This window comes from Microcaecilia unicolor, chromosome 11, assembly GCF_901765095.1.
Source record: "Microcaecilia unicolor chromosome 11, aMicUni1.1, whole genome shotgun sequence".
Taxonomy (NCBI): domain Eukaryota; kingdom Metazoa; phylum Chordata; class Amphibia; order Gymnophiona; family Siphonopidae; genus Microcaecilia; species Microcaecilia unicolor.
Window position 1 is genome coordinate 111,158,544 of NC_044041.1, and position 24,078 is coordinate 111,182,621.

At 45.1% G+C, this 24,078-nt stretch overlaps 1 protein-coding gene across 1 annotated transcript in view; it reads right to left on the minus strand.

Moving 5' to 3' along the window:
* Nucleotides 1–363: 363 nt before the first annotated feature.
* LOC115480479 (adenylosuccinate synthetase isozyme 2-like) overlaps nucleotides 364–24,078 on the minus strand; it is a 29,255-nt gene continuing 5,540 nt past the window's right edge. The window contains exons 2-13 of the mRNA XM_030219189.1: nucleotides 22,342–22,444; nucleotides 18,200–18,268; nucleotides 18,059–18,109; nucleotides 17,903–17,969; nucleotides 16,289–16,396; nucleotides 15,947–16,028; nucleotides 6,786–6,912; nucleotides 3,801–3,955; nucleotides 2,970–3,094; nucleotides 1,706–1,803; nucleotides 1,371–1,520; nucleotides 364–1,181 (exon numbers count right to left, since the gene is read on the minus strand). Coding sequence (XP_030075049.1) covers nucleotides 1,129–1,181; nucleotides 1,371–1,520; nucleotides 1,706–1,803; nucleotides 2,970–3,094; nucleotides 3,801–3,955; nucleotides 6,786–6,912; nucleotides 15,947–16,028; nucleotides 16,289–16,396; nucleotides 17,903–17,969; nucleotides 18,059–18,109; nucleotides 18,200–18,268; nucleotides 22,342–22,444 — 1,188 coding nt within the window. The 3' untranslated portion in view covers nucleotides 364–1,128. The remainder of the gene's footprint in view (nucleotides 1,182–1,370; nucleotides 1,521–1,705; nucleotides 1,804–2,969; nucleotides 3,095–3,800; nucleotides 3,956–6,785; nucleotides 6,913–15,946; nucleotides 16,029–16,288; nucleotides 16,397–17,902; nucleotides 17,970–18,058; nucleotides 18,110–18,199; nucleotides 18,269–22,341; nucleotides 22,445–24,078) is intronic.

Genomic DNA, 24,078 nt, shown 5'->3' on the forward strand with positions numbered 1-24,078 from the left:
CAGGACAAAAACTATGTGACAACTGTCTCATCTCTCTCTCCTGGTACTATGTGAGCAGCTATTCTCACTGCCCATGTTTCTCACTGCCTGCATCTCTCCTGGCTGTTTGCCGGTATGTGTTAAGGTGCTGCGTGTGTGGTTCCTGTCACTGCAGGGTGACAGTGGTCCAGTACTGTGTTGCGACAGTGCATGTATGGCTCTCACCACCTCTTTTCTCTTTCTGCACCCTGTGGAGTTAATAATGCTGTATACTGGTTTCCAATAAATGACCTGAAGTCACCAAGATATGTCTGATGCCTCAGTAATATCCCTGTGGTCATAGGGGTGTGGAATGTAAGGGGTGACAAAGACTTGTTTGTCAAGTGATGTCGATACTTTTAATGTTCAGTGAAATGACAAGGGATAGAAACATTATCATATAAAATAAAATCATTACTGTTAGCAATTAAATCCACATGTATCCCCAAGAGAAATTAAACCACAGATGAACCACTCAAACCCACTTAAGAGGCTATAGCAGTACAACCCAGACATACTCAGAAACCATAGAAGACTCCTCTCATTCCCAGGCCTTGTATCCTTTGGTCACCATCACTGCCAGCACATGGGAATGGCTGTGAAGTACTCTATAACACTCTTGTAAAAAAATAATTTGCTTACAAATAATGAATCCTTTACCACATGAAGAAATGGAAGCCATGAAAGGGATCTACAAGCAAAGCAAGAATGCATAAATCGTTCATGAGCCTCACAAAGGAAAAAAGAAAGACAGACCAAGGGATATAGCACAACTAAAAAAAAAATAAAAAGTTTTGGTCCTACCAGAAATAGTAAGGGGTTCCTGAGACTCCCACAGAAGCAAGCACACACACAGAGGCATGTACACCCACACACTGAGACCTCCCATAAGAAACTCCTGTAAAACTGCCATCATGTGTAAAAAATGAATTTACTAGAGGGCTGTGGCACTGTTTTCTTCTCCACAGTTCTTTAATGGGGAATGTGGTTCCAGGCTAGAGAACAGATGAAAATTTCAAAGGAGAGAGGTGAATCCAGCACATCTCAAAGCAGGCCAGGCAGCCCGATCTTGCCCTTAGGCATAGCCCGACTGCAGACAGTCATAGCATCTCAAAAGACCTTGATCATAGACTCTCGGGATTTCCCAACACCGACCCATTTCACTGTAAGGCAGAGAAAGAATAGCTGTCAATGCAGGCTTATCATGAATGCACACTCCCACCCAGACTAGCCCAGCACAAAACTGGTATAGCACAGGCCAGCAGAAGCATAAGCTTTCTACTTCACACACACCCTGTACCCACACTCCTACCTTCTGGATTACCAAAGTGATAGAAAGCATTTCACTGCACCTGGTATACCGAGGTAGTTCTCAATGAATTGGACATATTTCTGGGCGTTCTCTGGTAACTTTGTGAAGCTTCGGACCTCGGTTGTGTTGCACTTCCAGCCAGGGAGAGTCTCATACACCACTTCCACTTTATTAAGCACTTCTTGATTTGCTGCAAACCCCAGAAAAATAAAAGCCCAAGTTGGAATATGGGCCCAAGAGAAGGTCACAAGATCATTGCAGGGGCCGGAATGGCCTGGTAGCAAGGAATTGCTGTTTCCTCCACCCCAGGGTGGGGAATACATGCCCAAGGCGACTCCTGCTGATTTATCAAAATAACCCTTCTCCTACACTAACCTGGGAAATAGGGTATTCTGTCTCCACACAATCTGTATTCAACTCCAACCTGAACCGTTTCAAGATCATCAAGAATATCCAGCTTAGTCAAGGCAATGCTGTGGAGAAAGTGAGAAAGAAAATATGTGGATATGTGATGAGATTAGGAGACTAGCCAGCTCATTTTCGAAAGTGATCGCTGGCCATCTTCCGACACAAATGGGGAGATGGCCGTCGATCTCCTGCACCCGGCCTAATCGGTATAATCGAAAGCCAATTTTGGCCGGGTTCAACTGCTTTCCGTCACGAAGCTGGTGAAACATCAAGGGGGTGTGTCGGTAGGGTAGTGAAGGCGGGATGGGGGTGGGACTGGGGCGTGCTCACGAGATGGCCGGATTCGCCCAATAATGAAAAAAAAAACACCCAGCCTTGTAGAGCATTTCGCCGGCTGTACTTGGTCCCTTTTTTTTTTCACGACCAAGCTTCAAAAAGGAGCCCCAACTAACCAAATGACCACCGGAGGGAAGTGGGGATGACCTCCCCTTACTCCCCCAGTGGTCACCAACCCCCTCCCACCCCAAAAAAAAAAAATTAAAAAACATTTTTTCGCCAGCCTGAAATGTCATACCCAGCTCCATGACAGCAGTATGCAGGTCCCTGGAGCAGTTTTTAGTGGGTGCAGTGCACTTTAGACAGGTGGACCCAGGCCCATCCCCACCTACCTGTTACACTTGTGGTGGTAAATGGGAGCCCTCCAAAACCCCACAAAACCCACTGTACCCACATGTAGGTGCCCCCCTTCACCCATAAGGGCTATGGTAATGGTGTATAGTTGTGGGGAGTGGGTTTTGGGGGGCTCAGCACCCAAGGTAAGGGAGCTATGCACCTGGGAGCAATTTCTTTTTTAAAATTTTTAGAAGTGCCCCCTAGGGTGCCCGGTTGGTGTCCTGGCATGTCAGGGGGGCCAGTGCACTACAAATGCTGGCTCCTCCCATGACCAAATGCCTTGGATTTGGCTGGGTTTGAGATTGCTGGCATTATTTTCCATTATGGCCGAAAACCGATGCCGGCCATCTCAAACCCGGTGAAATCTGACATTTGGCCAGGCCCAACCGTATTAGCAAAGAAAAAGATGACTGGCCATCTTTTTCAAAAATACTGTTGGCTCCGTCCACTTGCGGTGCTGGCTCCGGCCGCCCATAGAGATGGCCAGCGCCGTTCGATTATGCCCCTCCACGTCAGCTCTGGCTTAAATGAAAAGGCTCATCAATGGTGAACTCCTTACGCACTGAATCCATTGATCATGTGAGCATATTTCACCAGGACTAGATCCAGCCAGCCACAGCGTCGTTTTCGTCCTGTTGTGACCCCAAACTCCCGGCCACGAGACTGCAACAGGTCTCCAATTTCCTATAGGTAAAGAGAAGAAAGATGCTGTGGTTTGCCACTCTGGCTATGTCCTTTTCTTTCTTTCCCTCAACCATCCAGGGGAGTGGGAAACCACAAAAAAAAGTACAAAGAGCCTTCAAGAGTAGAGGCGTCAATGCAATACTTTATTAATCAGACCCGATGTGGTCCGTGATTTGGGGGTCTAGCAGTAGTCATGTATTGTAATTGTGTCAACCAGTCAAAGGAAAATTCCAAATCTTGAAACACATAAAAATGCCAACAAATGGCGCAGGTACATATTAAATAATCCAGAGTTGCTAGCTGAACTTATCTCTCCATGCCCAAAAACTGCAGAGTAAAATCGGGTAGCAACTTTGTATTATTTTGTGTGTACCCGTGCAGTTTGTCAGCGTCTTTATGTATTTCAAGATTTGGAATTTTCCTTTGACTGGTTGACACAATTACGATGCGTGACTACTGCTAGACCCCTGATGCAAGTGGTTTCACTGAAACATGGACTGTATCGGGTCTGATTAATAAAGTATTGAGTTGATGTCCCTACTCCTGAAGGCTCTTGTACTTTTTTGTGGTTTTCCACTCCCCTGGGTGGATTCCCTCTCCTGAAGTCTTTTTCCTGCAACTATTCCCAATAACCAGCAAAATCCATGAACAGCAGATTAACAGTTTGACCTACATCCAATGTCGCTCAGCTAAAAGCTGAACTTACGTTCTTTTGTTCTGTAGGGAAGGCTCCCACCCCAACACGTGTAGTGTATGCCTTCACCACACCATACACCTTCCCAATGTAGCAGGGGGCAATTCCCAGACCTGTGCAGACTCCTCCTACTGTGCAGTTAGAGGAAGTGACAAAAGGGTATGTACCTGGAAAGCAATAAACCTCATCAGATTACAGAGCTTCTGTGTTGCCTGCTTCCTGTAGGTGACTTCCAGTATCTGCCCTATGCCTTTAGCTGCCTCCTGTAGAGACTTCCTGTTGCTGCCTTCTGCAGGGACTCTCAGCCCCCACCCCCTTTCCTTGGGCTTGCTTCTGCCTCTTGCAGAGACTTCCAGTCCCATGTCTGTGGTGTCCTGCCTCATATACTTGCAACCCCTTTGCCTTTTGATGTGCTGCCTCCCTCATGGGCTCTAAGCCCTCCATCCCTGTGCCTGTTTCTGCTTCTGATAGGGATTCCCAGACATGCCAAAGGCATGTGACATTTAAGCTCCTTCTCAAGCCTGCATATGTAAGTACCCTCTTCGAATGCATTCTGGCTCCCAGCTACCTGCTCCTTGCCCCTGTGGTATGGCATCTCCCTTGCTCCTCTCCCCCTCCCATGGCCCGGGGGGATGGGAGGGGGAGAAAGGGGAGATGGGGGCAGGGACAGATGGGAGATACTAGAGTAGATAGGGGTGCAAAAGGAAGATTAATGATGAGCATGGAGACAGAAAAAAATGCCAAATGGACAAAGAGACCCTGGCAAGAAAGTTAAGACAGAGGAAAGCAAAAACCAAAGACTGGGACTAACACGATTACAAAAATAAAAACAAAAAAAGTAAATCCATTTTCTATTTATAGATTAGAATATGCCCGTTTTTATAATGTACATATTTTATTTATTTATTTACTAGTAAAACAGGCCCGTTTCTGACACAAATGAAACGGGCGCTAGCAAGGTTTTCCTCGGAGTATGTATGTTTCAGAGAGAGAGAGAGAGAGTGTGTGTGTGTGAGAGAGAAAGTGTATGTGAGAGATGGAGTGTGTGTGTGAATGAATGAGAGAGAGACAGAGTGTGTTTGTGTCAGAGAGAGAGAGAGTGTGTGAGAGACAGAGTGTATGTGTATGTGTGTGAGAGTATGTGTGAGAGAGAGTGTGTGTGGGGCTCCGAGTTCCATGACCCCCTCCTTCCCTCCCTCCCCTCCGAGTTCCAGGCTCCCCTCCCTCCCTCTCCCCTCCCTCCTCCCGCCCTCTCTCTCCTCCCCTCCAAGTTCTTGGCCCCCCCCTTCCCTCCGAGTTGCATGCCCCCTCCCTCTCCTCCCCAGCGTGTTCCATGCCCCCCTTTCCTCGGAGTGTGTATGTTTGAGAGAGAGAGAGAGAGAGAGTGTGTGGGTGAGAGATGGAGTGTGTATGTGAGAGCGAATGAGTGTGAGAGAGAGAGAGAGACAGATATGAGTGTGTGTGTTTGTGTCAGAGAGAGAGTGTGTGTGTGAGTCTGTGTGTGAGAGAGAGTGTATGTGAGAAACAGAGAGTGTGTGTGTGAGAAAGTGAAGCCTTCAAGCCTTGAAGCATTCGTGCGCTCTTTAAGGCTCCATCTCCTCAATTGACGACACATAGTTCCGGAACGTTGCAGGAATGCTTCAAGGCTTGAAGGCTTCACTTTCTCGGCTTCAGAATGGTGGAGGTGCGTTTTATTATATACTAGGAAAAAAGGCCCGTTTCTGACACAAATGAAACAGGCGCTAGCAAGGTTTTCCTCGGAGTGTGTTTTACAGAGTGTGTGTGAGTGAGTGTGTGATACAGAAAGAGTGAATGTGTGAGTGTGTGTGACAGAGAGAGTGAGACTGTGTGCGAGAGTGTGTGTGAGAATGAAAGTGTGTACCAGGGGCCCCCTCCCACCCAGTTTCAGGGTCCGCCTGCGCCCCCTCCCTCCCAGTTTCAGGGTCCGGCCCCCCTCCAAGTTCCAGGGTCCGCTCTCCCTCCCTCCCACCCAGTTCCAGGGTCTTCCCCCCCCTCCCTCCCAGTTTCTGGGTGCGCCTGGCCCCCCTCCAAGTTCCACGGTCCAGCCGGCCGCCCACCCTCCAAGTTGCAGGGGCCGCCCACCCTCCCACCCAGTTCCAGGATCGTTACCCCCCCCTCTCTCCCTCCCTCCCAGTTCCAGGGTAGTTGCCCCTTCTCTTTCCCTCCCCTCCAGCCACCCACCTGCAACGTTGTAAAGCTGACTCCGTGGCTTCATTGAAGTGAAGGGTTCGTAATTTTCATCAGGTTCGTCGCTCTGTAACCATCTGTCGGCCCCCACCCTTGCGCCTCTGATAGGTCCGCTGCCCTCGACATCGAAATGTGATGACGTCGAGGACGTCAAAACGTGATGACGTCAAGGGCGGCGGACCTATCAGAGGCACGAGGTTGGGGCCGAGAGAGATGGTTACAGAGCGACGAACCTAACTATCCTTACGAACCCTTCACTTGAAGCCACGGAGTCAGCTTCAGAACGTTGAAGGTGCCTTTTATTATAGTAGAGAAGATTTTGAACATTTATACCCCACTTTTTTCCACAAAAAGCAGACTCAAAGTGGCTTACAATGTACTGATGAATCAATTACAATGACATTAGAGAGGGTAGAAGGAACAGGGGAAGACGTGAAAGGGAAGGGAGGGGAGGGGAGGGGAAAGGAGTCTAAAATGGAGGGTGGAAATCCACCACAACTGGTGTTAAACATGGTTGTGAAAAAAACCTCACTTTTTAGCCTTTAATCTTCAGCAGACTGGTGATAAATCTCCAGCTTTGAGATGGGCCACCCTTGATGTCTGGAATCCCAGTCTTACCCCATCCTCTTTCCTGTGATAAGACTTCCTCCTTTAAAGATATTATGTCTCCTGGTGTACTGTCTCCTACAGGGACTCACAGCCCCACTGCCCTGTGATACCCCTTAGGAGGTCCCCTAGGCTCGTCTTCCCCATTCTCAAGGCCTGAAATGGAGATTAGGATTTTCTTACCAAAGTCAATATCTAGAAGAGCTGCATTGGCTCCTTCCACCAGAATTTTCTTGGGTGGTCCATGCAGTGCTTGGTACATGAAGTATACACCATCCTTTACAAGTGGGGCAATCCTCTCCGCAGAGACCTGGAAGCAAGCGAAAATTAGTGAATGAGCCATTGGCTAGGTAAAAAGAGAAAGTGAGGATGCGTGCCTATAACGGAGACTTTCCATGGACAGCAAGGTACGCTAGCACCACATAGGTGACATCATCTGATGGTGCCAACTTAGATCTGCTCTATAATAGCCCAGAAAACTCTACCATTTTCTAGGCATGTATCAGAGTTCCCATCTAGCAGCAACTGCTTTCCACTGTCAATCTACTGTACTACTGATAGGTTATAGGATGATGTAGTAGAGCTTCAACTGCCACAGCAGGAGGGCAAGATTATGTGGCTGGCTAACCCTGCTGTCCACGGAAAACTCCCATTACAGGTGAGCAACATTGCTTTCTCCGTGGACAAGCTGGACAAGGCAGCCACACGTAGGTGACTCTAGGTGGAAGGTGCATGGGTGGAATGAATTATCCCTTGCAACTGGCAGTCTGCTGTGGGTAGCTGAAGCAGTTACAAACAGATTTTACAACATACTGTGGCCAAAGTGACTATCAGTTCTGAAGAATGGTCCAGGTAGTAGTAAGTTGTAAAGGTATGAACACAAGACTAGGAAGCCACTTTGATGAACAGTGCCTGAATAACGCCTAGTGGGGATTCTCGCACCCAACTTTGGATGTAAGGACTTACGCCAACTGAAATCTGGTGTAAATCCTGATATGCAACTTGGGCACACATCCTATTTAATTAATTGGAATGCCCCTAACCTGCCCATGCCTATCCCGTGGCTATGCCCCCTCTTGGGTTGTGCACAAAATGATTTGGGTGCGGATCATTATAGAATCGCATGCAACCAGATCTGTGTGTAAATCCAAATTAGTGTCATTTAACATCAATAATTGATTGTTAGAAGCTAATTATTGATTATTAATGGCTCTAACTAATTTATTTGGGCGCAGATCTCAGTATCACGCCCAAATTTGTGCATCATTTATAGAATCTGGGGGTAACTGCAATCTCATAAATGCGACAGGGACACACCCTATAAGTTCTGCGTGTATGTAGAAACCCTGTCTATTGCCTGTGCATGTTCCACCCATGTTTATACCCTTCTCCTTGAATTTATGCACTATGCCACTTACATGCACCCTTGCAGAGTAGCACTTAGGTGCCCCTGCTAGCACTTTCATGGGTAACTGTATGCTTATGCGCATGTAAATATTAATTTTCTGTACTTTGCATGAACATTTATAGAACTGCCCTTTCTATGTCCTCAAAATGCCACCTTCCTCCCTGCCCTTGTGACAGAGAGGTCCACATGGTTAGAATCATAAGGAAAAAAAGTTGTGAGACATTGAGATGTGGCTGTGTGGTTTCAGTGTAATGGAGGAGGGTCCACTTGCAGTCTAATATGCATAGCTGCTCCTTCACCTTGCAATAATGTGAAAGTAGGAAGAAAGGAAGCATGACAAAAATGTGAAATTCAGAAACAGTCTTTGGAAGACAACGGGGATCAGCCCTTAAATCTTTCTGCGGTAGAACAGCATATATGGTGGGTAATGAACCAAAGCTCAGAGCTCACTGATGTGTAGAGCTTCGAGTGAGAGTGTTTTCCATGAAGCAAACCTGACAGTGGAGGTAGCCATAGGCTCAGAAGGAGGTGTTATAAGTTTCAAAAGCATATTAGGGTCCCAGGAAGTGGCAAGTTTCCTGATGGGATATTTCAAGTTGGTAAGACCATTCATGAATCTGAAGACCATCCAGCCGCTATTTAACCAGCCAGAAATGGCCGCTGACTGGTTAAATAGCATTTTGGCACCTACTAATATTCAGCACAATATGATGAGATGTATGTCCCATCACTGGGTGGTAAGGACCCCCAGTCCAGGAGTACTAGATCCGGACTGTATAGGTTAACCACTTGGATCTAAGTTTAGTCCCGCAGCTCACTCACTCTGTTAGGGCAAGGACCATGGGACCTTGTGTGGGAAGTAGTAGCTATCAGGGAAAGCTATGCGGGAGGAGGCCTAACCCTTCTGAGATCTATTTATATCCTTCCCTGAGTGCTGGGAGTGAGGGACAAGTAGCCAGTGATTGAGCTAAAAACCCTATTTGCATAGGCAGGTAAAACCATGGATAGTCCGTGCAAATAGGAACAAAGAAGGGAGAAAAGGCCCATGTTAGGCTGAAAGGGAAAAAAATCTATTCTTCCCAGGACTTGCAGGACAAACATGGACTGGATTGTTGGAGAATTGCCCACTCACCCTGACCTTAAAGGGAGAGGTCTTTCAGGACCCTGTAGTTGGTGGGAGCAAAGAGCTGGAGATGGTTTCTCCCCATCCTGACAGAGAGAGATCTTTCAGGTACAGTATCCTGGATCTCTTGTTGGTGGATTTCGAAGGATACAGGCTGAGGATAGACAGCAGGGGTTCCACGGAGGGCTGTGTGGGGCCTAGCACCAAAGGGAGGGGGCACACCTGAAACTCAAAGAAGCGCACTTGATGTTTCTTTTTCACATTTACAGGAAGATGGCATTGGAAACCTTCATGAAATGGGTTGTAGAGCACATCAAGGCCCAGCAAGAGGAAATGGACCTTCAGTTTTCCAGGATCTTGGAACAACAGGCAAACAGCAGCAATATTTACTGCAATTACTTGAAGCGTAGGCCCTAGAACTAAGAAACTTTGTGTTTGGCCTTCATAGATAAGAGATCCAACAGGCCTCTGAGGTAAAACATTTTGATGGAGCAGCTGAGATCTCCCAGGAGGACTGGTTTAGAGATTTGCCTCTTACTAAGTTGGGACCAGAGGATGATCCAGAAGCGTTTTTGATTATCTTTGAGTGGGTGGCAATGGCCGCAAAGTGGCCTCATGAACAATAGGCTACTATTCTGGCCCCTTACTTAACTGGGAAGGCTCAAGCTGCTTATAGAGCATTAGATGACACCCAAGCCTTGGACTATAAGGAGGTCAAAGCAGTTATACAGGACAGGTTGGGCCTCACAGCTGAGAATTACTGAAGGAGGTTTAGGGCCAGTAACGTTCAGAAAGGGGATCGACCCCAAGCTGTTGTACAACTATCGGACTTAGCCTCCCGGTGGCTAGAACCAGAAAAGAAAACCCTGCAGGACTTGGACAAGACAGTGGTGTTGGAACAGTTTCTCACCATTTTACCATCCCCTATAAAATCCTGGGTTACAAGGATCAGTATAGACAGAGGAGGATACTCTACTCATAAAGAGATACATGGAAATATAAGAAGGGTGGAGCAAGAGAAACCCCAGTGCAGCTAGCAGGGAAGAAGATAGCTAAATCCCTTAGGGAGAAGGTTGGGAATCCCAGGAAGGAATTGGGGGGGGGGGGGGGCCCTGGGGATTTGGGAAGAGTAAAGTGGGAGACTGTTAGTGGCCATCCCCGCCAGGAAACCCATCCCACTTATAAGTGTTTCACGTGTGGGGAAAAAGGAACACTTTCAAAGAGACTGCCCTCAGATGGACTACACCTTTTTGGGGTTAGGAATCAAGTCATCACAAACCCCAAGGGGTCAGGGCCATGCCATAAAAATGGGGGTACAAGTGGCTGGGGGAGCTCTAGAAGCCCTTTCAGATACTGGGAGTAATCAGTCCCTCATGTCCAGAGCTTTAGCCAGGACCCTACGAATAGGAAAGAGGAAAGGCCACTTTAGCGGGGTGGTACAGGTACGTTCTGTGCATGGAGATATAAAGCAGGAACCCACCTATGAGATAGGGATAACTTAGGAAGGAAGGACTCAACCCCTCAACGTAACTGTGGAGGAAAAATTACCATTCCCTCTGATTTTAAGGAGAGAATGGATAGGAATGGAGACTATCCTTAGCCTGAAGGAGGTATGTGTACCGTCCCGAGCTAGGAATTATTTCCCTCCAAAGACTGAGTACCTGCAGTTAGGCGAGATATTCCCCTTTGCTACCCAGGATGTGGTGAAGCCTCATCTGAATGGTAAAAGAAATGTAATGAAGAAAATGTAAAAGAGTGGGACACTGTAATACCTTATGTGTTATTTGCTCATAGAGAAGTTCCACAAGCTTCCTTGGGATTTTCCCCGTTTGAATTGTTTGGCCAACAACCCAGAAACTTGTTGGAGGCCATACAGGAAGCCAGGGCTGGAAGGGATAAGCAAGTGGGCTCGGTGGCCAAGTATGTACTGAAGCAGAGAGAGGATAGACAGGACCACCAGAGACTCAAGAGAGAACTTGGACAAGGCCCAGGCCCAGCAAAAATCCTATTATGATAAAAATGCTAGGCAGTAAGATAAGGTAGTGATATTGTTGCCCACCTCTGCTAATAAATCTTTAGGCAAATGGAAGGGACTTTTTGTGATGAAGTGACAGGTGGGTCCAGTAGACTATGAAGTTAGCCAAAAAGGCAATAGAAGCCAGATCTTCTACATAAACTTAAACTTCAGGAAATCACTCAAAACTCACCTCTTCAAAAAGGCCTATCCCACCAATCCAACATAAATCCCCGCACCTAGCATAACTAATGATCGTATTGGACAATTTATAATCTTCACTTCCTTCGACCCCATGACGCCTGATCCACACCTACCTCATCTGACCACAATATAACTTTGTATCTGCTCTCAACCGAATTGGCAAACACCTCTACGGTACTATGTAAGCCACAATGAGCCTACAAATAGGTGGGAAAATGTGGGGTACAAATGTAACAAATAAATAAATAAATAAAGAGTTGGTGTTGGATACCCTGAAAGGGGAGGAGGAACTAGAGTCTGATGTAGCAGGGCTTGAGGGCAACCAAAGTGTAAAGATAGAGGATTCACTGACCCTGGAACACAGAGACCAAATAGAGTACTTAGTCCTTAAGTTTCAGAAAGTTTTTTTTCGCCATTGCAGGCCATACACAGTTGGGAGTCCATGGAATGGTTACCCAGCCTGGGAAAGTAATAAGGAAAAACCCTATCGCTTTCCTGAGGTGAAGAGGAACACCCTGTCATGTATGTTAGTTGAAAGCAAAAATATTCCTCAACCGAAAAGAGGGTCTAGCTGTAAAATGGGCTGTAGAGACACTAAGGTACTATCTCTTGCAGAGGCATTTCACTTTTGACAGACCATGCTCCACTGAAGTGGCTAGGCCTCATGAAAAATCATAATGTTAGGTTAATGTGTTGGTATTTGGCTCTCCAGGCATATAATGTTTCAGTGGAGTATCAGGCAGGAAAAGAGCATACTAATGTAGATTATCTGTGTCAGGAGGGGGATGGCATGCACCCTGGAGAGAAAAGACCTGCGGAAGGACATAAAGTCCTTCAAAGCAAAGAAGGGGGGGGGGGGGGGGGGGGGGAGTATATGACAGAGTATATGTCCTGTCATGAGGAAGTGAGGTCCGTTCCCCCCCAGTCCAGAAAAAGTGCTAGATCTGGACTGTACAGTTTAACCATGTGGATCTAAGGTTAGTCCCCTAGCCCACCCACTCAGGGCGAGGACCTTGGGACCCTACGTGGGGGGTAGTAGCTATCAGGGAAAGCTACGTGGGAGGATGCAGTGGGGGGAACTAACCCTTCTGAGATCTATTTATATCCTTCCCTGAGTGCCAAAGGAGAGATCTTTCTTGTGGAGGATCCTGGACTACTTGTTGGTGGATTTCGTCGGAGGATTGTGGACTACCCTTTTTTTTTTTTTTTAACTGTTGCCAAGGAATTGTGGACTCACCTTGACTCTGTATTACTGCTTTGGTTTTGAAATCCACGAATACTTGGCCCACATCTTTGGGTGGGTGGTGGTATAGCCACTCGGCCCACACCTTTAGGTGAGTGGTGCGTGACACGCAAGATAACTGGTTATCTCCACTGAATATTGCCAGTTAGTGCTGAAAAGATAACCTGTTACAGTGCACAATAACTGGCAATATTCATCGCTGACCATCTAAATTTAGCAGCCAAATCGGACCGCCTAAAAAGCAATCCTAGCATTGAATATTGACATAGCCAGTTATGTTTGAGCTGGACCAAAAAAATATAACGGATATCTGGGGTTAGCGCTGATTGTGGCTAGGTGGGCTGCCTCCCGCGGGCTGAATATTAGCCTCCATGAGTTGAACAGAGATAGGGACACCATCAACTGGGACATGGAAAGTGGTGATTAGCCTGAGGTGGATTCAAATGAGAATTTGGGGGTTTAAAAACTTTTGTTAATACATTTTCAAAATTTACAAACATATTCAAGCTTTAGAAATAAAATCATACACCAAAGAAAACAAATGTAAAAGAAAAACTAGACCAAAGCAATAGAATAAAGTGTACAATTCCTCCTATAAGCTCCCAAACAGCTAGGGGGGATTCCATTAGGAACTGTGAGGCAGATATTCACTAAATCTCATAACATCAAAACATTACATCCCTTTAAATATTCCCTATATCCTTTCCTTGGGGCACAGTAACTACTTGTCTGTTATCAAGAAAAGCTCCTGTTTTGGGTCATAGAAGATCCAATAATTATTTTCACACTGAATTAAACATTTACAGAGAAAACATAAGGAAAGCTCACACCAATGGCTAAGGCCTGCTCCTGATGCATCAATAAAAACTGCTTCCTTTTCCCCTGTGTGTCTACACACATATCAGGAAAAACCCTCACCTTCTGGCCCATAAACATTTTATCACAATTCCTAAAATAAAGGCTCAAGGCTCATTCCTTCTCAGGTTCCAAGACAAATGTCACCAGAAGAGTAGATCTTAAAATCTCTTCCTTCATAAATGCTTCCAAAATCTGTGCAGTTAGTAATCCCAGCAAACTTTTTCTCTAGGCACCAAAACCACAGATATAGTAAGTTATATTTAAAAAATGTTTTTGGACCTTCAGAAAAAGTCTTTTTTTTTTTTTTCAACTATCAATTAAGCAAATCAGCGCTTTCAATTGTCATTGGTCCCATTATTTGCTATTTTTTTAGTGTTTTTTCAAAGCCATTTCTTACTATATCAAAGTATTTCATAAACTTTAGCTTTTTCACAAATCATAATTCATATTTTCAAAATCACAAAATCAGGATCATAAGTGCTGCATCCTTGTGTAGCTTTGAATGGTTTTGTCAATTCGTGGGATCACTGTTTCAAAAGCACAGACCAGACCCTAACAGTGAAGGTGAATGCATCTGGGTCTATTCTGTTTTCTGTAAGACTAAGCGAAAGTGAAGGCATTTGGTATTGTAGCTTGTAGCAGATGTTGACACAGGATTCCCCCACAACAGGAAGTTTCATGAGTGAGGTTGCTCTCATGGGCAATTTCTCCAAATGGGTTAGTTCTGCACATACTATGACAGGAGTGAACCTCACTCCTAAGCCAGAGCATGTGGAGTATGATCTCTGTCTGAGGATTGCCAATGAGTTACATGGAAAGTGAAGTTTTGATTACTACAGGGCTTGCCTGATGTGTCTTCTTTCATGGATGTGATGAACAGCAGCACTAACTGCACTAGTGTTCTCCATGTTGGTCTCTATGCTGCTGCTTGTCAGACATGCCCACAATAGCACAGTGGAGGTGCAAAATGAGCATGACAGAAATCAACGATGCTGGCATCATGAAGCTTATCAGCATCTGCCTCTGTGCCGCAGGCCTCTGTGCCGCAGGAAAAAGAGAAGAAACCACCAAGTACAAATTATTGCTAGCTGGAGGTGTGGCAGCAATCAATTTGGTAGAGCAGACATCTGTGGCATAGGACTTCTTGTGTTGCTGCTCTGGAGAGAAGTGTCAGGTTGGAATTCCTAAGGAGTATGTCTGCAATCAGCTCCTGCTATGGTGGTCTCATACTTACTGCAACCCAATAAATCATGAGATGGACCCAAGCAGTAGACAGAACTGTGGTGGGTATCTATCTGCAGGGCCGCCCAAGCTGGGCCCAGGGCAAACACCCCCCTGGGCCCGCCCCGATTACTTGTCCTGCTCCGCCTCCTGTAACTGTGCACAGCAAATTTCCCCAGGGCCCGGCGCTAGCATTGCAATGCTCTCCTGTTCCTGTGCACGGTAGGGCCACAGAGCAGAGTCTTTCCTTCCTTCCTGCTGCGTACAAACAGATTGTTTGGACATGGCAGGAAGGAAGTAATCTGCCCTGTGGTGCTGTCACGCACAGGATCAGGAGAGCAATGCTAGCACCGGGCGGGCCCCCCTTGGATGCCGGGTCCTGGGGAATCCCCCCCCCCCTCAGCGGCCCTATCTGGGACATATTTTTTTAGCCCTATAGGCAATTTTTAAACCTTGGCTCCCTTCTCCTTGGGTTTATCCACCATGGGGAACAAGAAGGCAGCAAGGTTGAACTTGAGAAAACTGTTGAAAGGAGGGAGAGGCTCTTTTCTCTCTGGGGTTTGTTTGTTTTTTTGTACGAGACACAGAGAGAGAAATTTTAGACATGCAGAGCAGATAAAAATGACTGACAAGGGGAGGCAGTTATCACTAGGCAGGAACTGTCGCACATTCCCAAAAAGTCTAGACCTTCCTGGGCTCCTGTAGAACAGATCTGAGCTGGCACATCACATGATGATGTCACTTATACTGCTGCCTTATCTGGCTTGTCCATGAAGAAGAGGGTGGAGAAAAAAAAGAAGGGGTGGGAAAAAACTGTAGAGAATTCATGGCGAGAGAAACAAAGCTGAATGAAGAAGGGGAGAGAGGAATAAAGCTGCATTTGGTAGAAGAAAGGAGAGACGGATTAGGAAGCAGGCTTGGAGAGAAAAAATGTGAGAAAAAAGAGTGAAGGACAGAAATATGTGGGGAAGAAAAAGGGAGACAAGGACACAGCATGAAGGGGAAGATGGATATGGATGCATGAAAGAAGAAGAAGAACAGAGCTGCATATGAAAGGAGGAACACAGTTGCATTTGTGAGGAGGCAGGGAAAGAAAAAGAACTGTACTTGTGAGGACAGGACCAGAGCTGCATGGGGAGTAATGGTAAGAAAAGGACAGGGAGGTGGCAAAGGAAGGAGAAGCTGAAGTAAAGCTGCACTGGAAGAATAAATAGCGGAGGGGGAGAGCAGAAAGAAGTCACCCTTCCCCTCCCAAGCCCAGAATCTGTCTCACCTTCAGCTGCCGCAGTTCCCCTTCCATATCGATATTGAGAGTAGGGTACATGGCCTGGTACTGTGCTGCAAGGACCCTAAACCTGATAGAGAAAGGGACGGGAAGAGATCTGAGCTCCTTCTGAATCCTGAGTAGGTCTCAGCCTGCAGGCAACTCACAGAAGTGGGGCAGGCCACTAGCTCTCCTTGCTCTTTTGCAAAAAAATAGCAGTGAGCTTGACCTCTGCAACCTTAGTGCCAGGCTCCAATATCCAGCGATCAGAGGTTGGAAAAATCTCACCAGAGAGGTCCTACGTATTTAAAAGTTGACCTTTATTTCCCCCCTCCCCCCCAATACACTCACTTCTTGGAGAACTCCTGGAAATCTGCCAGCAGGTCACAAATGCGCAGCCCTGTTCGAGCAGCTTTGGATGAATATACAGGACCAATTCCTTTCTTTGTGGTACCCAGACTGGAAAGAACAGATATAAGTTATTGCTGGTGTCAGGAAGGACTTGAGGATGAGCAGCACCTTTACCTTTCGTGTGTCATGCTCCCAAAAACTAGCCACAAACGTACTAAATTCACACAATGTTATCTTCCATGTAAAGATGGGTAATTGAATGAACCAATTCTCAAAGTGCTCAGTTTTCCCTTTTATATTGTGTTTTCAGAGCTTGACTAATATTGATATCATTGCCCCACACTGCTCTCCACTTTCCTCCTTGTTGGGGGCAATTTTCATAGACTTCTATGTGGCTAAACAGGTGAAAGCCCTATCAAAATCGTGCCTCCTCCCCTAGTACAGGGGAAACTAGCAGCATCGAAGCTGTCTCAACATGGACGCATGGGGATTTTAAATTTCCACACATACTTTGTACACTTTGCCAACGCTTATGCACCCAAAGTGCTGGCCACGCAAGAAATTTTCAAAGGGAAACTCCACTGGGAGTTTCTCTTTATATCTATATCTATGACTCGCTGAGTGAAAAGGTACTACAAGTAGGGTATGTGACTTATTTATACCACAAGATATCAACAGTATAATCCTACAGAATTTCAGCCTCAGGTATAGATTAATTACATCTTTAAAAAAATGAGAAACGTTTATCAATTTTAAAAAAGTACATTTTTTCAGAAAAACACATATGAAAAATAGCAAACTTAAAACATCTATATCTCTTTAATGAATAGGAAGTTACGGATAAAATTTTGACTATCAGGCTTATTTTCAAAACAGAAGGGCGTCCATCTTTCGACACAAATCGGGAGATGGGCGTCCTTCTCTCGGGGTCGCCCAAATCGGCATAATCGAAAGCCGATTTTGGGCGTCCCCAACTGCTTCCCGTCACGGAGAAAACCAAAGTTCCCAAGGGCGTGTCGGAGGCGTAGCAAAGGCGGGACTGGGGCATGCCTAACAGATGGGCGTCCTTGAGCGATAATGGAAAAAAGAAGGGCGTCCCTGACGAGCACTTGGCCGACTTTACTTGGTCCATTTTTTCTTATGACCAAGCCTCAAAAAGGTGCCCGAACTGACCAGATGACCACTGGAGGGAATAGGGGATGACCTCCCGACACCCCCAGTGGTGACTAACCCCCTCCCACCCGAAAAACTTTAAAAACTTTTTTTGCCAGCCTCAAATATCATACTCAGGTCCATCACAGCAGTGAGCAGGTCCCGGGGGGGGGGGGGGGGGGGGGGGGAGGTGTGTGTGTGTCAGCGGAGGCATAGCAAAGGCGTGGATGTCCTTCTTTCAAAGGGAGAAAATACCTTTGGGCCTTTATCATGACCTCCACTAAATTAATTAATTTGCCGTAAGAGTTTCTAAGCAGATAGAAGGGGTATCTGAGGGAAAACCCCTTGCCCAGAGTTCCTCTCAGGAAAATAAGCAATTTCTAATGGAAATCCTGATACTGGGTAATTCTGAAAAAAAGGAGATGCTAATCATTGGTGGTGCAAGTGTAGAGCAATTCATACTTTTTCCCAGCTTGTTGCTGCCGCTGCTGCTCTTCAATCCCATCAGCTGCCTGGTGGAAGTCAAATACTGAAAGAGAGAGAAGAGGTAAAAGGTGCTATCTCTGTCCTCCCAAGAATGTTATGGTGGAGAGGAGACTGCACATCCATTTCACTCACCAATGTGAGCTCTATCTGAGATGACCGTGCGAGACTCCCAGCCTTCCAGACCTGAGAAAAACAAAAGATCACTAGATTATCTGGGTGGTCTTGAGCCTAAGGCTTGATCACAGATTTTCAGAAAGTCAGGAGATCCCTCACCAGGTCCCTTCCTGCTGTTCCTTTCAGCCTCCTCAAAGAGTCCAGGCAAGTGAATCACCACCCCGTTCCCTAGGGAAGAGAGACAGCATGAAACACCCTTCCAACACAATTCACACTCCCTTTCCTAAAGGGAAGGAGGGAGGGAGGGAGGGAAGGAAGGAAGGAAGGAGGGAGACAGACAGACAGCATTAAACGACCTCCCAACACAACATATTAATGTAGAAGGTGAGCCCACTGAAATCCTTAAGAAAAAGATCAACAGACCCATCTGGTCTACCCAGTTATTCCTATCTATACTGCAAGGATATATCCCAACTGCCAGCCGTAGAACCTTTAACTGCCTGCAGGCCTTCCCTTCTCCTCCAAGTCTGCTGTTTTTTGGTTCCTTGTTGTTTCTTTGCCACCCTGGATAGATAAGCATACAAGATACCATATGTAATCCAACACACAGTCTCACCATGCCCATATCTTACTACTGAGTTCTGTTAATATTCTACATAGGTATTAAAATTAGTGAAGCTGTTGCCTGAACATCCAGCTTTCTATCTCTCCACGGTCCTCTGGGGAGCTGCAGCCTGCAGGTACCAACACAGCTAAATGGCCTGCAGCATCACTACGTTGTGCTTCCGTTTTCACCCTTTGTTTTGTCTTTACTGCTTCTCCATTTGGCTCAGCTCTTAAAGAACCAAGGGGTGGGTTATTTGCCATATTCCAGCCTCCCTGCTTTCTACCACTGTCACAGAATACGACAGCAGACAACATAGGAATCTAACAGCTATATTGGTCCATTTCTCCTTTACAGGGCAACTCACAGCACCTCTTCCTTTCACCATGCCCCTTGCATTTCTCTTGCTTTGGTATTATTATTTATGTAAAGTGCTATTCCCCTCCTTCCTGTAAACACTATAGCCCAATAAGGCTATCTCCCAGTCATGGGAATCAATGAGCCATGTTTTATTTATTCATTCATTCACTAGGATCTATTGACCACCATTTAGAAGCAATGCACCCAACTGAGAATATGCCAAACTGCTGCATTAGACAATTGCAGCAGTAAACATATTCAAATAACAATACACTTTATAGCATTGTGCACTACTTACATCAACACAATACACAGTAAAACATATTAATAAACATCATAGGATGTATGTGGAGGTGGAACATACAGGCAGATAAGATACAGTAACAGGAATTAGATAGAAATAAGGGTGACTACCAATGAAAAATTGCAGGAAAATGATTTCACCTAGAGTAGGCGTGGATAAGCAAGTCCTGTATAGCTGATGTTAATCCTTGTGTGTGACTAGCTAGTTAGTTACCTCTTCCATTAAAGGCTTGGGAGAAGAGCCAGGGTATCACCTGCTTCCTGAAGCAAAGCCTTTCCGAGTGCATTCCAGAGTGTGTGGGATACTCTGGAGAAGGCTTATTAGTGGGCGTCACATTGCATGATTTCCTTTGGAGAAGGTGTGGTTAGGGATATTCCTGTCCTAGCCACAATATCTAGGCTTGCTTTTGCCATTAGGACTTTCAGGTCTGAGATTGGGTTTCTAGGAGGGCGGAACTGTAGAACTGTGAAGCTGGTGTGCATGGATAGACTGGATAGGCAGTAAACTCTGAGGCATATTTTCAAAGCACTTTGGGAGGCTAAGTTCCATAGGTTTCTATGGAACTTTGGGAGGCTAAGTGCTTTGAAAATATGCCTCTCTATCTGTCAGCATTTTCTCTTTCTATATATCTCCTAGATTAGAAGCATTTGTGGTCACAGCCTTCCAGGTATTCCTCCTTCCTTAGTATTCCTTCTGCATATGCTCATTCCTCCCTCCTTGTCTTCCCGGACCTTTGGTGTTTTTCACTACTAGATTTTGATTTGTTGAGAAAGGGGACAGTCCAGTTTAATCAGTACAGTAACACAGTGAAAGTAGATACGAGACCAAAATGACCCATCCAATCTGCCCAGTTGAGATTCATCTACTTTGGGTAGATACACATATAAATTCCTATATGTAGTATGACACCAACCTCCTTCTCCCTCATGTCTATCACCTAACTTCTCAACCTTTTTCCCACCACTGTCCTCTGTATATGTTCCAAGAACGTCTAAAATCTGCTACACTGATGGTCTCCATCATTTCTTCTAGGTCATTTCAATCTTATGGTACCTCTGAAAATGCTACAGTCTTTGCCTACTGCCGTCCCTTAATTTCTGAAATGCCACTTACTACACTGACTTGGCTTCTAGCCAGGATACTTGTGCTGAAGTGGATTATGACACCAACTTACCTTTCTCTTCTTTCTTAACCAACAATCCTAACAATGTAATCTATATCTTGCCTAGCCAAGGATCTCTGAATGAATTTCAGCATCTTCTCCCTCTCTTTTTCTGCCCCTAAATCAAATCTCATGACCGAGTCATCTGCTATGATTCTGCTCCTGTTTTGAGATTTCTTTTTTTTTTTTTTAATTTTTTATTTATAAGTTTAATGATTACATTTATGAAATTACTCATAAATTCGTGTATTGAAAAACAAACATTAAATCAAAGAAAAGTAGGCATATTATCTTAATGTATTTAGTCCACAATACAATGATCCAAGATCTAGGAAATTATAAATTCAAATGAATTAACCCAAATAATTAATAATTAAAGCTGAGAAAGCCTAGATGTCGCAGCCGAGATTAAAGCGCTAACAATCAAGAACTACTACAAAATTATTCTTTAGAAGAAATAAATTCTAATAATTTCCCTGGATCAAAAAACATATAATTAGTAGAGTTTAAAGAAACACAACATTTGCAAGGAAACCTAAGCAGGAAAGTCCCTCCAATTCGGAGAACTCTCTCCAACAACAGAAATTCTTTTCTTCTTCTTTGCGTTTCTCTGGCAAAATCAGGAAAAATCTGGACTTTTGATCCAAGGAAAGTTGAGTTCATGTGGCGAAAATAAAGCTTGAATATATTATTGCGGTCTAATTCCAGAGCGAAAGTAACCAGCAGCGTGGTTCTTTCGGTTATAACCTCCATTGAACTCTCCAGGAAATCTGTTAGATTTAGGCCAGGTTGAGGAGCATTAGGTAAAGTTCCTGTTCCAGCACCGGAGATATATTGCATTTTAGTAATGGGTGGAAAACCCTCGGAAGGGACACCCAATATTTCCCTAAGATATTTTTTCAGCATTTCCAGTGCTGGAATCAAAGGAGATTTGGGAAAGTTAAGAAAACATAAATTGTTTCTCCTAATCTGGTTCTCCAGATATTCCATTTTACGCTGGTGGAGTTTATTGCTTTTTATCAACAATAAAGTTGAGGAATTCACTGCTTTTAAATCTTTATCAAAAAGTTCCATTTTCGTTGTTTGCTCTGCTATTTTAGTAATAACCACATCTTGAACCTGCTTTAGTTCGGCCACATCTCCCCGTAAAATACCTGCTGTTTTGAGATTTATTGTCATGATGCTTGGGTTCCCTATTAGGTTACATCTTTTCCATTACCTCCAAGTCTATGCTATATGGGTATACCATCTATGGCTAATGTTACAAAGGCATTCTGTAGTGGTATTATACTCAGGATGTGTCTCCGACTAACATACTGCAGATTATCTAAGCCCACCAAAATCCATGAACATCAAGTCCTTTATATCTTTTACAAGTGCAGCAGTGGATTTGCTACGATAAGAAAATGGGGGAAGCTGCTTTAATTTTGGCCAGTTCCACCCCAAACTGAGCCAATTCTTTCTCCAACCAGCAAGCTGGACGCAAGTGGAGCAATGATGAAGTGTTCAGGTCTGAAGAATGAGCCCCCCCCCCCCCCCCCCCCCGTTATTTCACTGCACATAAGATATATATACTTTGTTAGTTTTATTATACTTTTTTTCAGCTTTATAAGACTTTTCAGTTTCCTTGCTAAATGGGCCATAACACTTATTTAGAAATAGCTGTTTCAAGCATCTCATGGGCCAATCTGAAGACAATCTGCATGTGATATCCTCCTAAGAACCATCATACACTTCATGTTTTGAAATGAGAGTGTGAGATGCTATTCAAACATAATCCACTGCCTGGGAAGGCAGTCAGTTAGCAAGGACACATCTAACACATGCCTTACAATAAGCCAGTGATATTGTCAATAGCAGAACAGTCTCACCTATGAAAGAGATTGCCTCCTTGTTCAGCACTCCACTTGGCAAGAGGTGGAAATCGTATTCAACATTATCCACCACCACAGTGTGACCAGCATTGTTTCCTCCCTGTCTTTCACAGAAACAAAAAGTGGTTTTATTCAGTCTACAACAGTTGGATGCCCACACTTTCCCCATGCATCTTCAGGACAAAAGCCCCTCTGTAAAAGCCGCAGGTTGCTGAGAGCGGTGAGTGTGCAGACAGGAGAACTGACTGAGTTGAGGTAAAAGTGTGAGAATGGTGGACAGAGATATTTAAAACTTTATTTGGAGAGAGGATTGTATTTATTCAGTGTTATAGCTAAAAGCTATTTCTTGAAGGTAACACTATAGAAAATGGATAAAAAAATGTATGGTTTTCCTTGGGGCAGTTTAGAGAAATTAATTTTCTTTCCTTTAGGCACTCCAAAGCAGTCCAGACTGTTGGGTTATGCTTGCCTACCAGCAGATAGAGACTGAGAACACTTGTCATTGAAACTGTGTAAGATCCCTGTGCAGTTCCTTGCCAGCCACTATCAAATAGCAAACCAGATCATTTCTGGAACTCTCAAATTGTGGCCCTTAACTCATCCGGCATATGCATACAACCATTAAAATGACTGCTTTTAGCACTCTGTGGGCCCAATATTCAGACCATGGGAGGCAGCCTGCATAAGTGCTGTGATTGGCGCTGACCCCAGATATTCAATGCCGGGCCATTTCCGGTGCCCAGCATTGAATATCTGGGGGGGTTTTGGCAGTTGCAAACTTAACCAGCTAAGTGAATATTCTACGCTGGCCGATTAGGTTTATAGTGGTCACAGACAGGACTGCTATTTAGGAGGTCCAATTTGGCTGCTAAACTTAGCCAGTCAGCGCTTGAATATTCATGATATAGCCAGTTAACCACTATGCACTAACCGCAAATATTCAGCAGAGATAACCGGCCATTTTCTTCTGAATATTAGTGGTTAGCCAGCTAAACGCTACTTAACTGGCCAGGAGAGTTCCTAGCTGGTTAGGTTTAACAATTTTTTATTGATGACAAAGAATAAACAAATAACACTGAACACAGGGCAAAAACAACCTTAAGAAGCAAAGAATAACAGCACAATGAGGCCCCCGAGGTAACAAAGCTCTCATCAAAAGTTTTGAGACGCACCCCAATCACACTCCCCAGTCACTAACACAGAATCAGAGAAAACTCTGGGGTCCACAGCCTTTGGTCTTAGAACCGCAGGTTCCCATAAAAGGACTATAGAACACCCCCCCCCCCCCCCGCTGATTCCCAAAACTCTTCCCACACAAACACAATATGTGGCTGGTTAAATAGTGCTGAATATCGGCCGGTTTGTAGTTTTGCATTTCTAAGTACATAATCAACAGCCATACTGACAGAATTCTACACCTAACTCACAATCTGAAACTTCCATGTCTCCCATTGCTCAACTTCATAAGGAGCGTTCTGGACCGGTCTGAAGTGCCTAAAGGAAACAAAATAGCAGGCAAGATCTAATTTCTCCTTCCACAGTGGCACTCCAGATTTGTCCACACTGTTAAGAACTACCAAAGCAGTATCAATCCAAAGCAGGACCCTCGGAGACCAGAAGTCAACACCCTAGCCCCAAAGATCGCATCTTGCTTTGCCTAAACATCAAATTGATAGTGCTTCACAAATGAATACAAGGAGGACCAAGTCACTGTCTGGCAAAGATCAAGCAGTG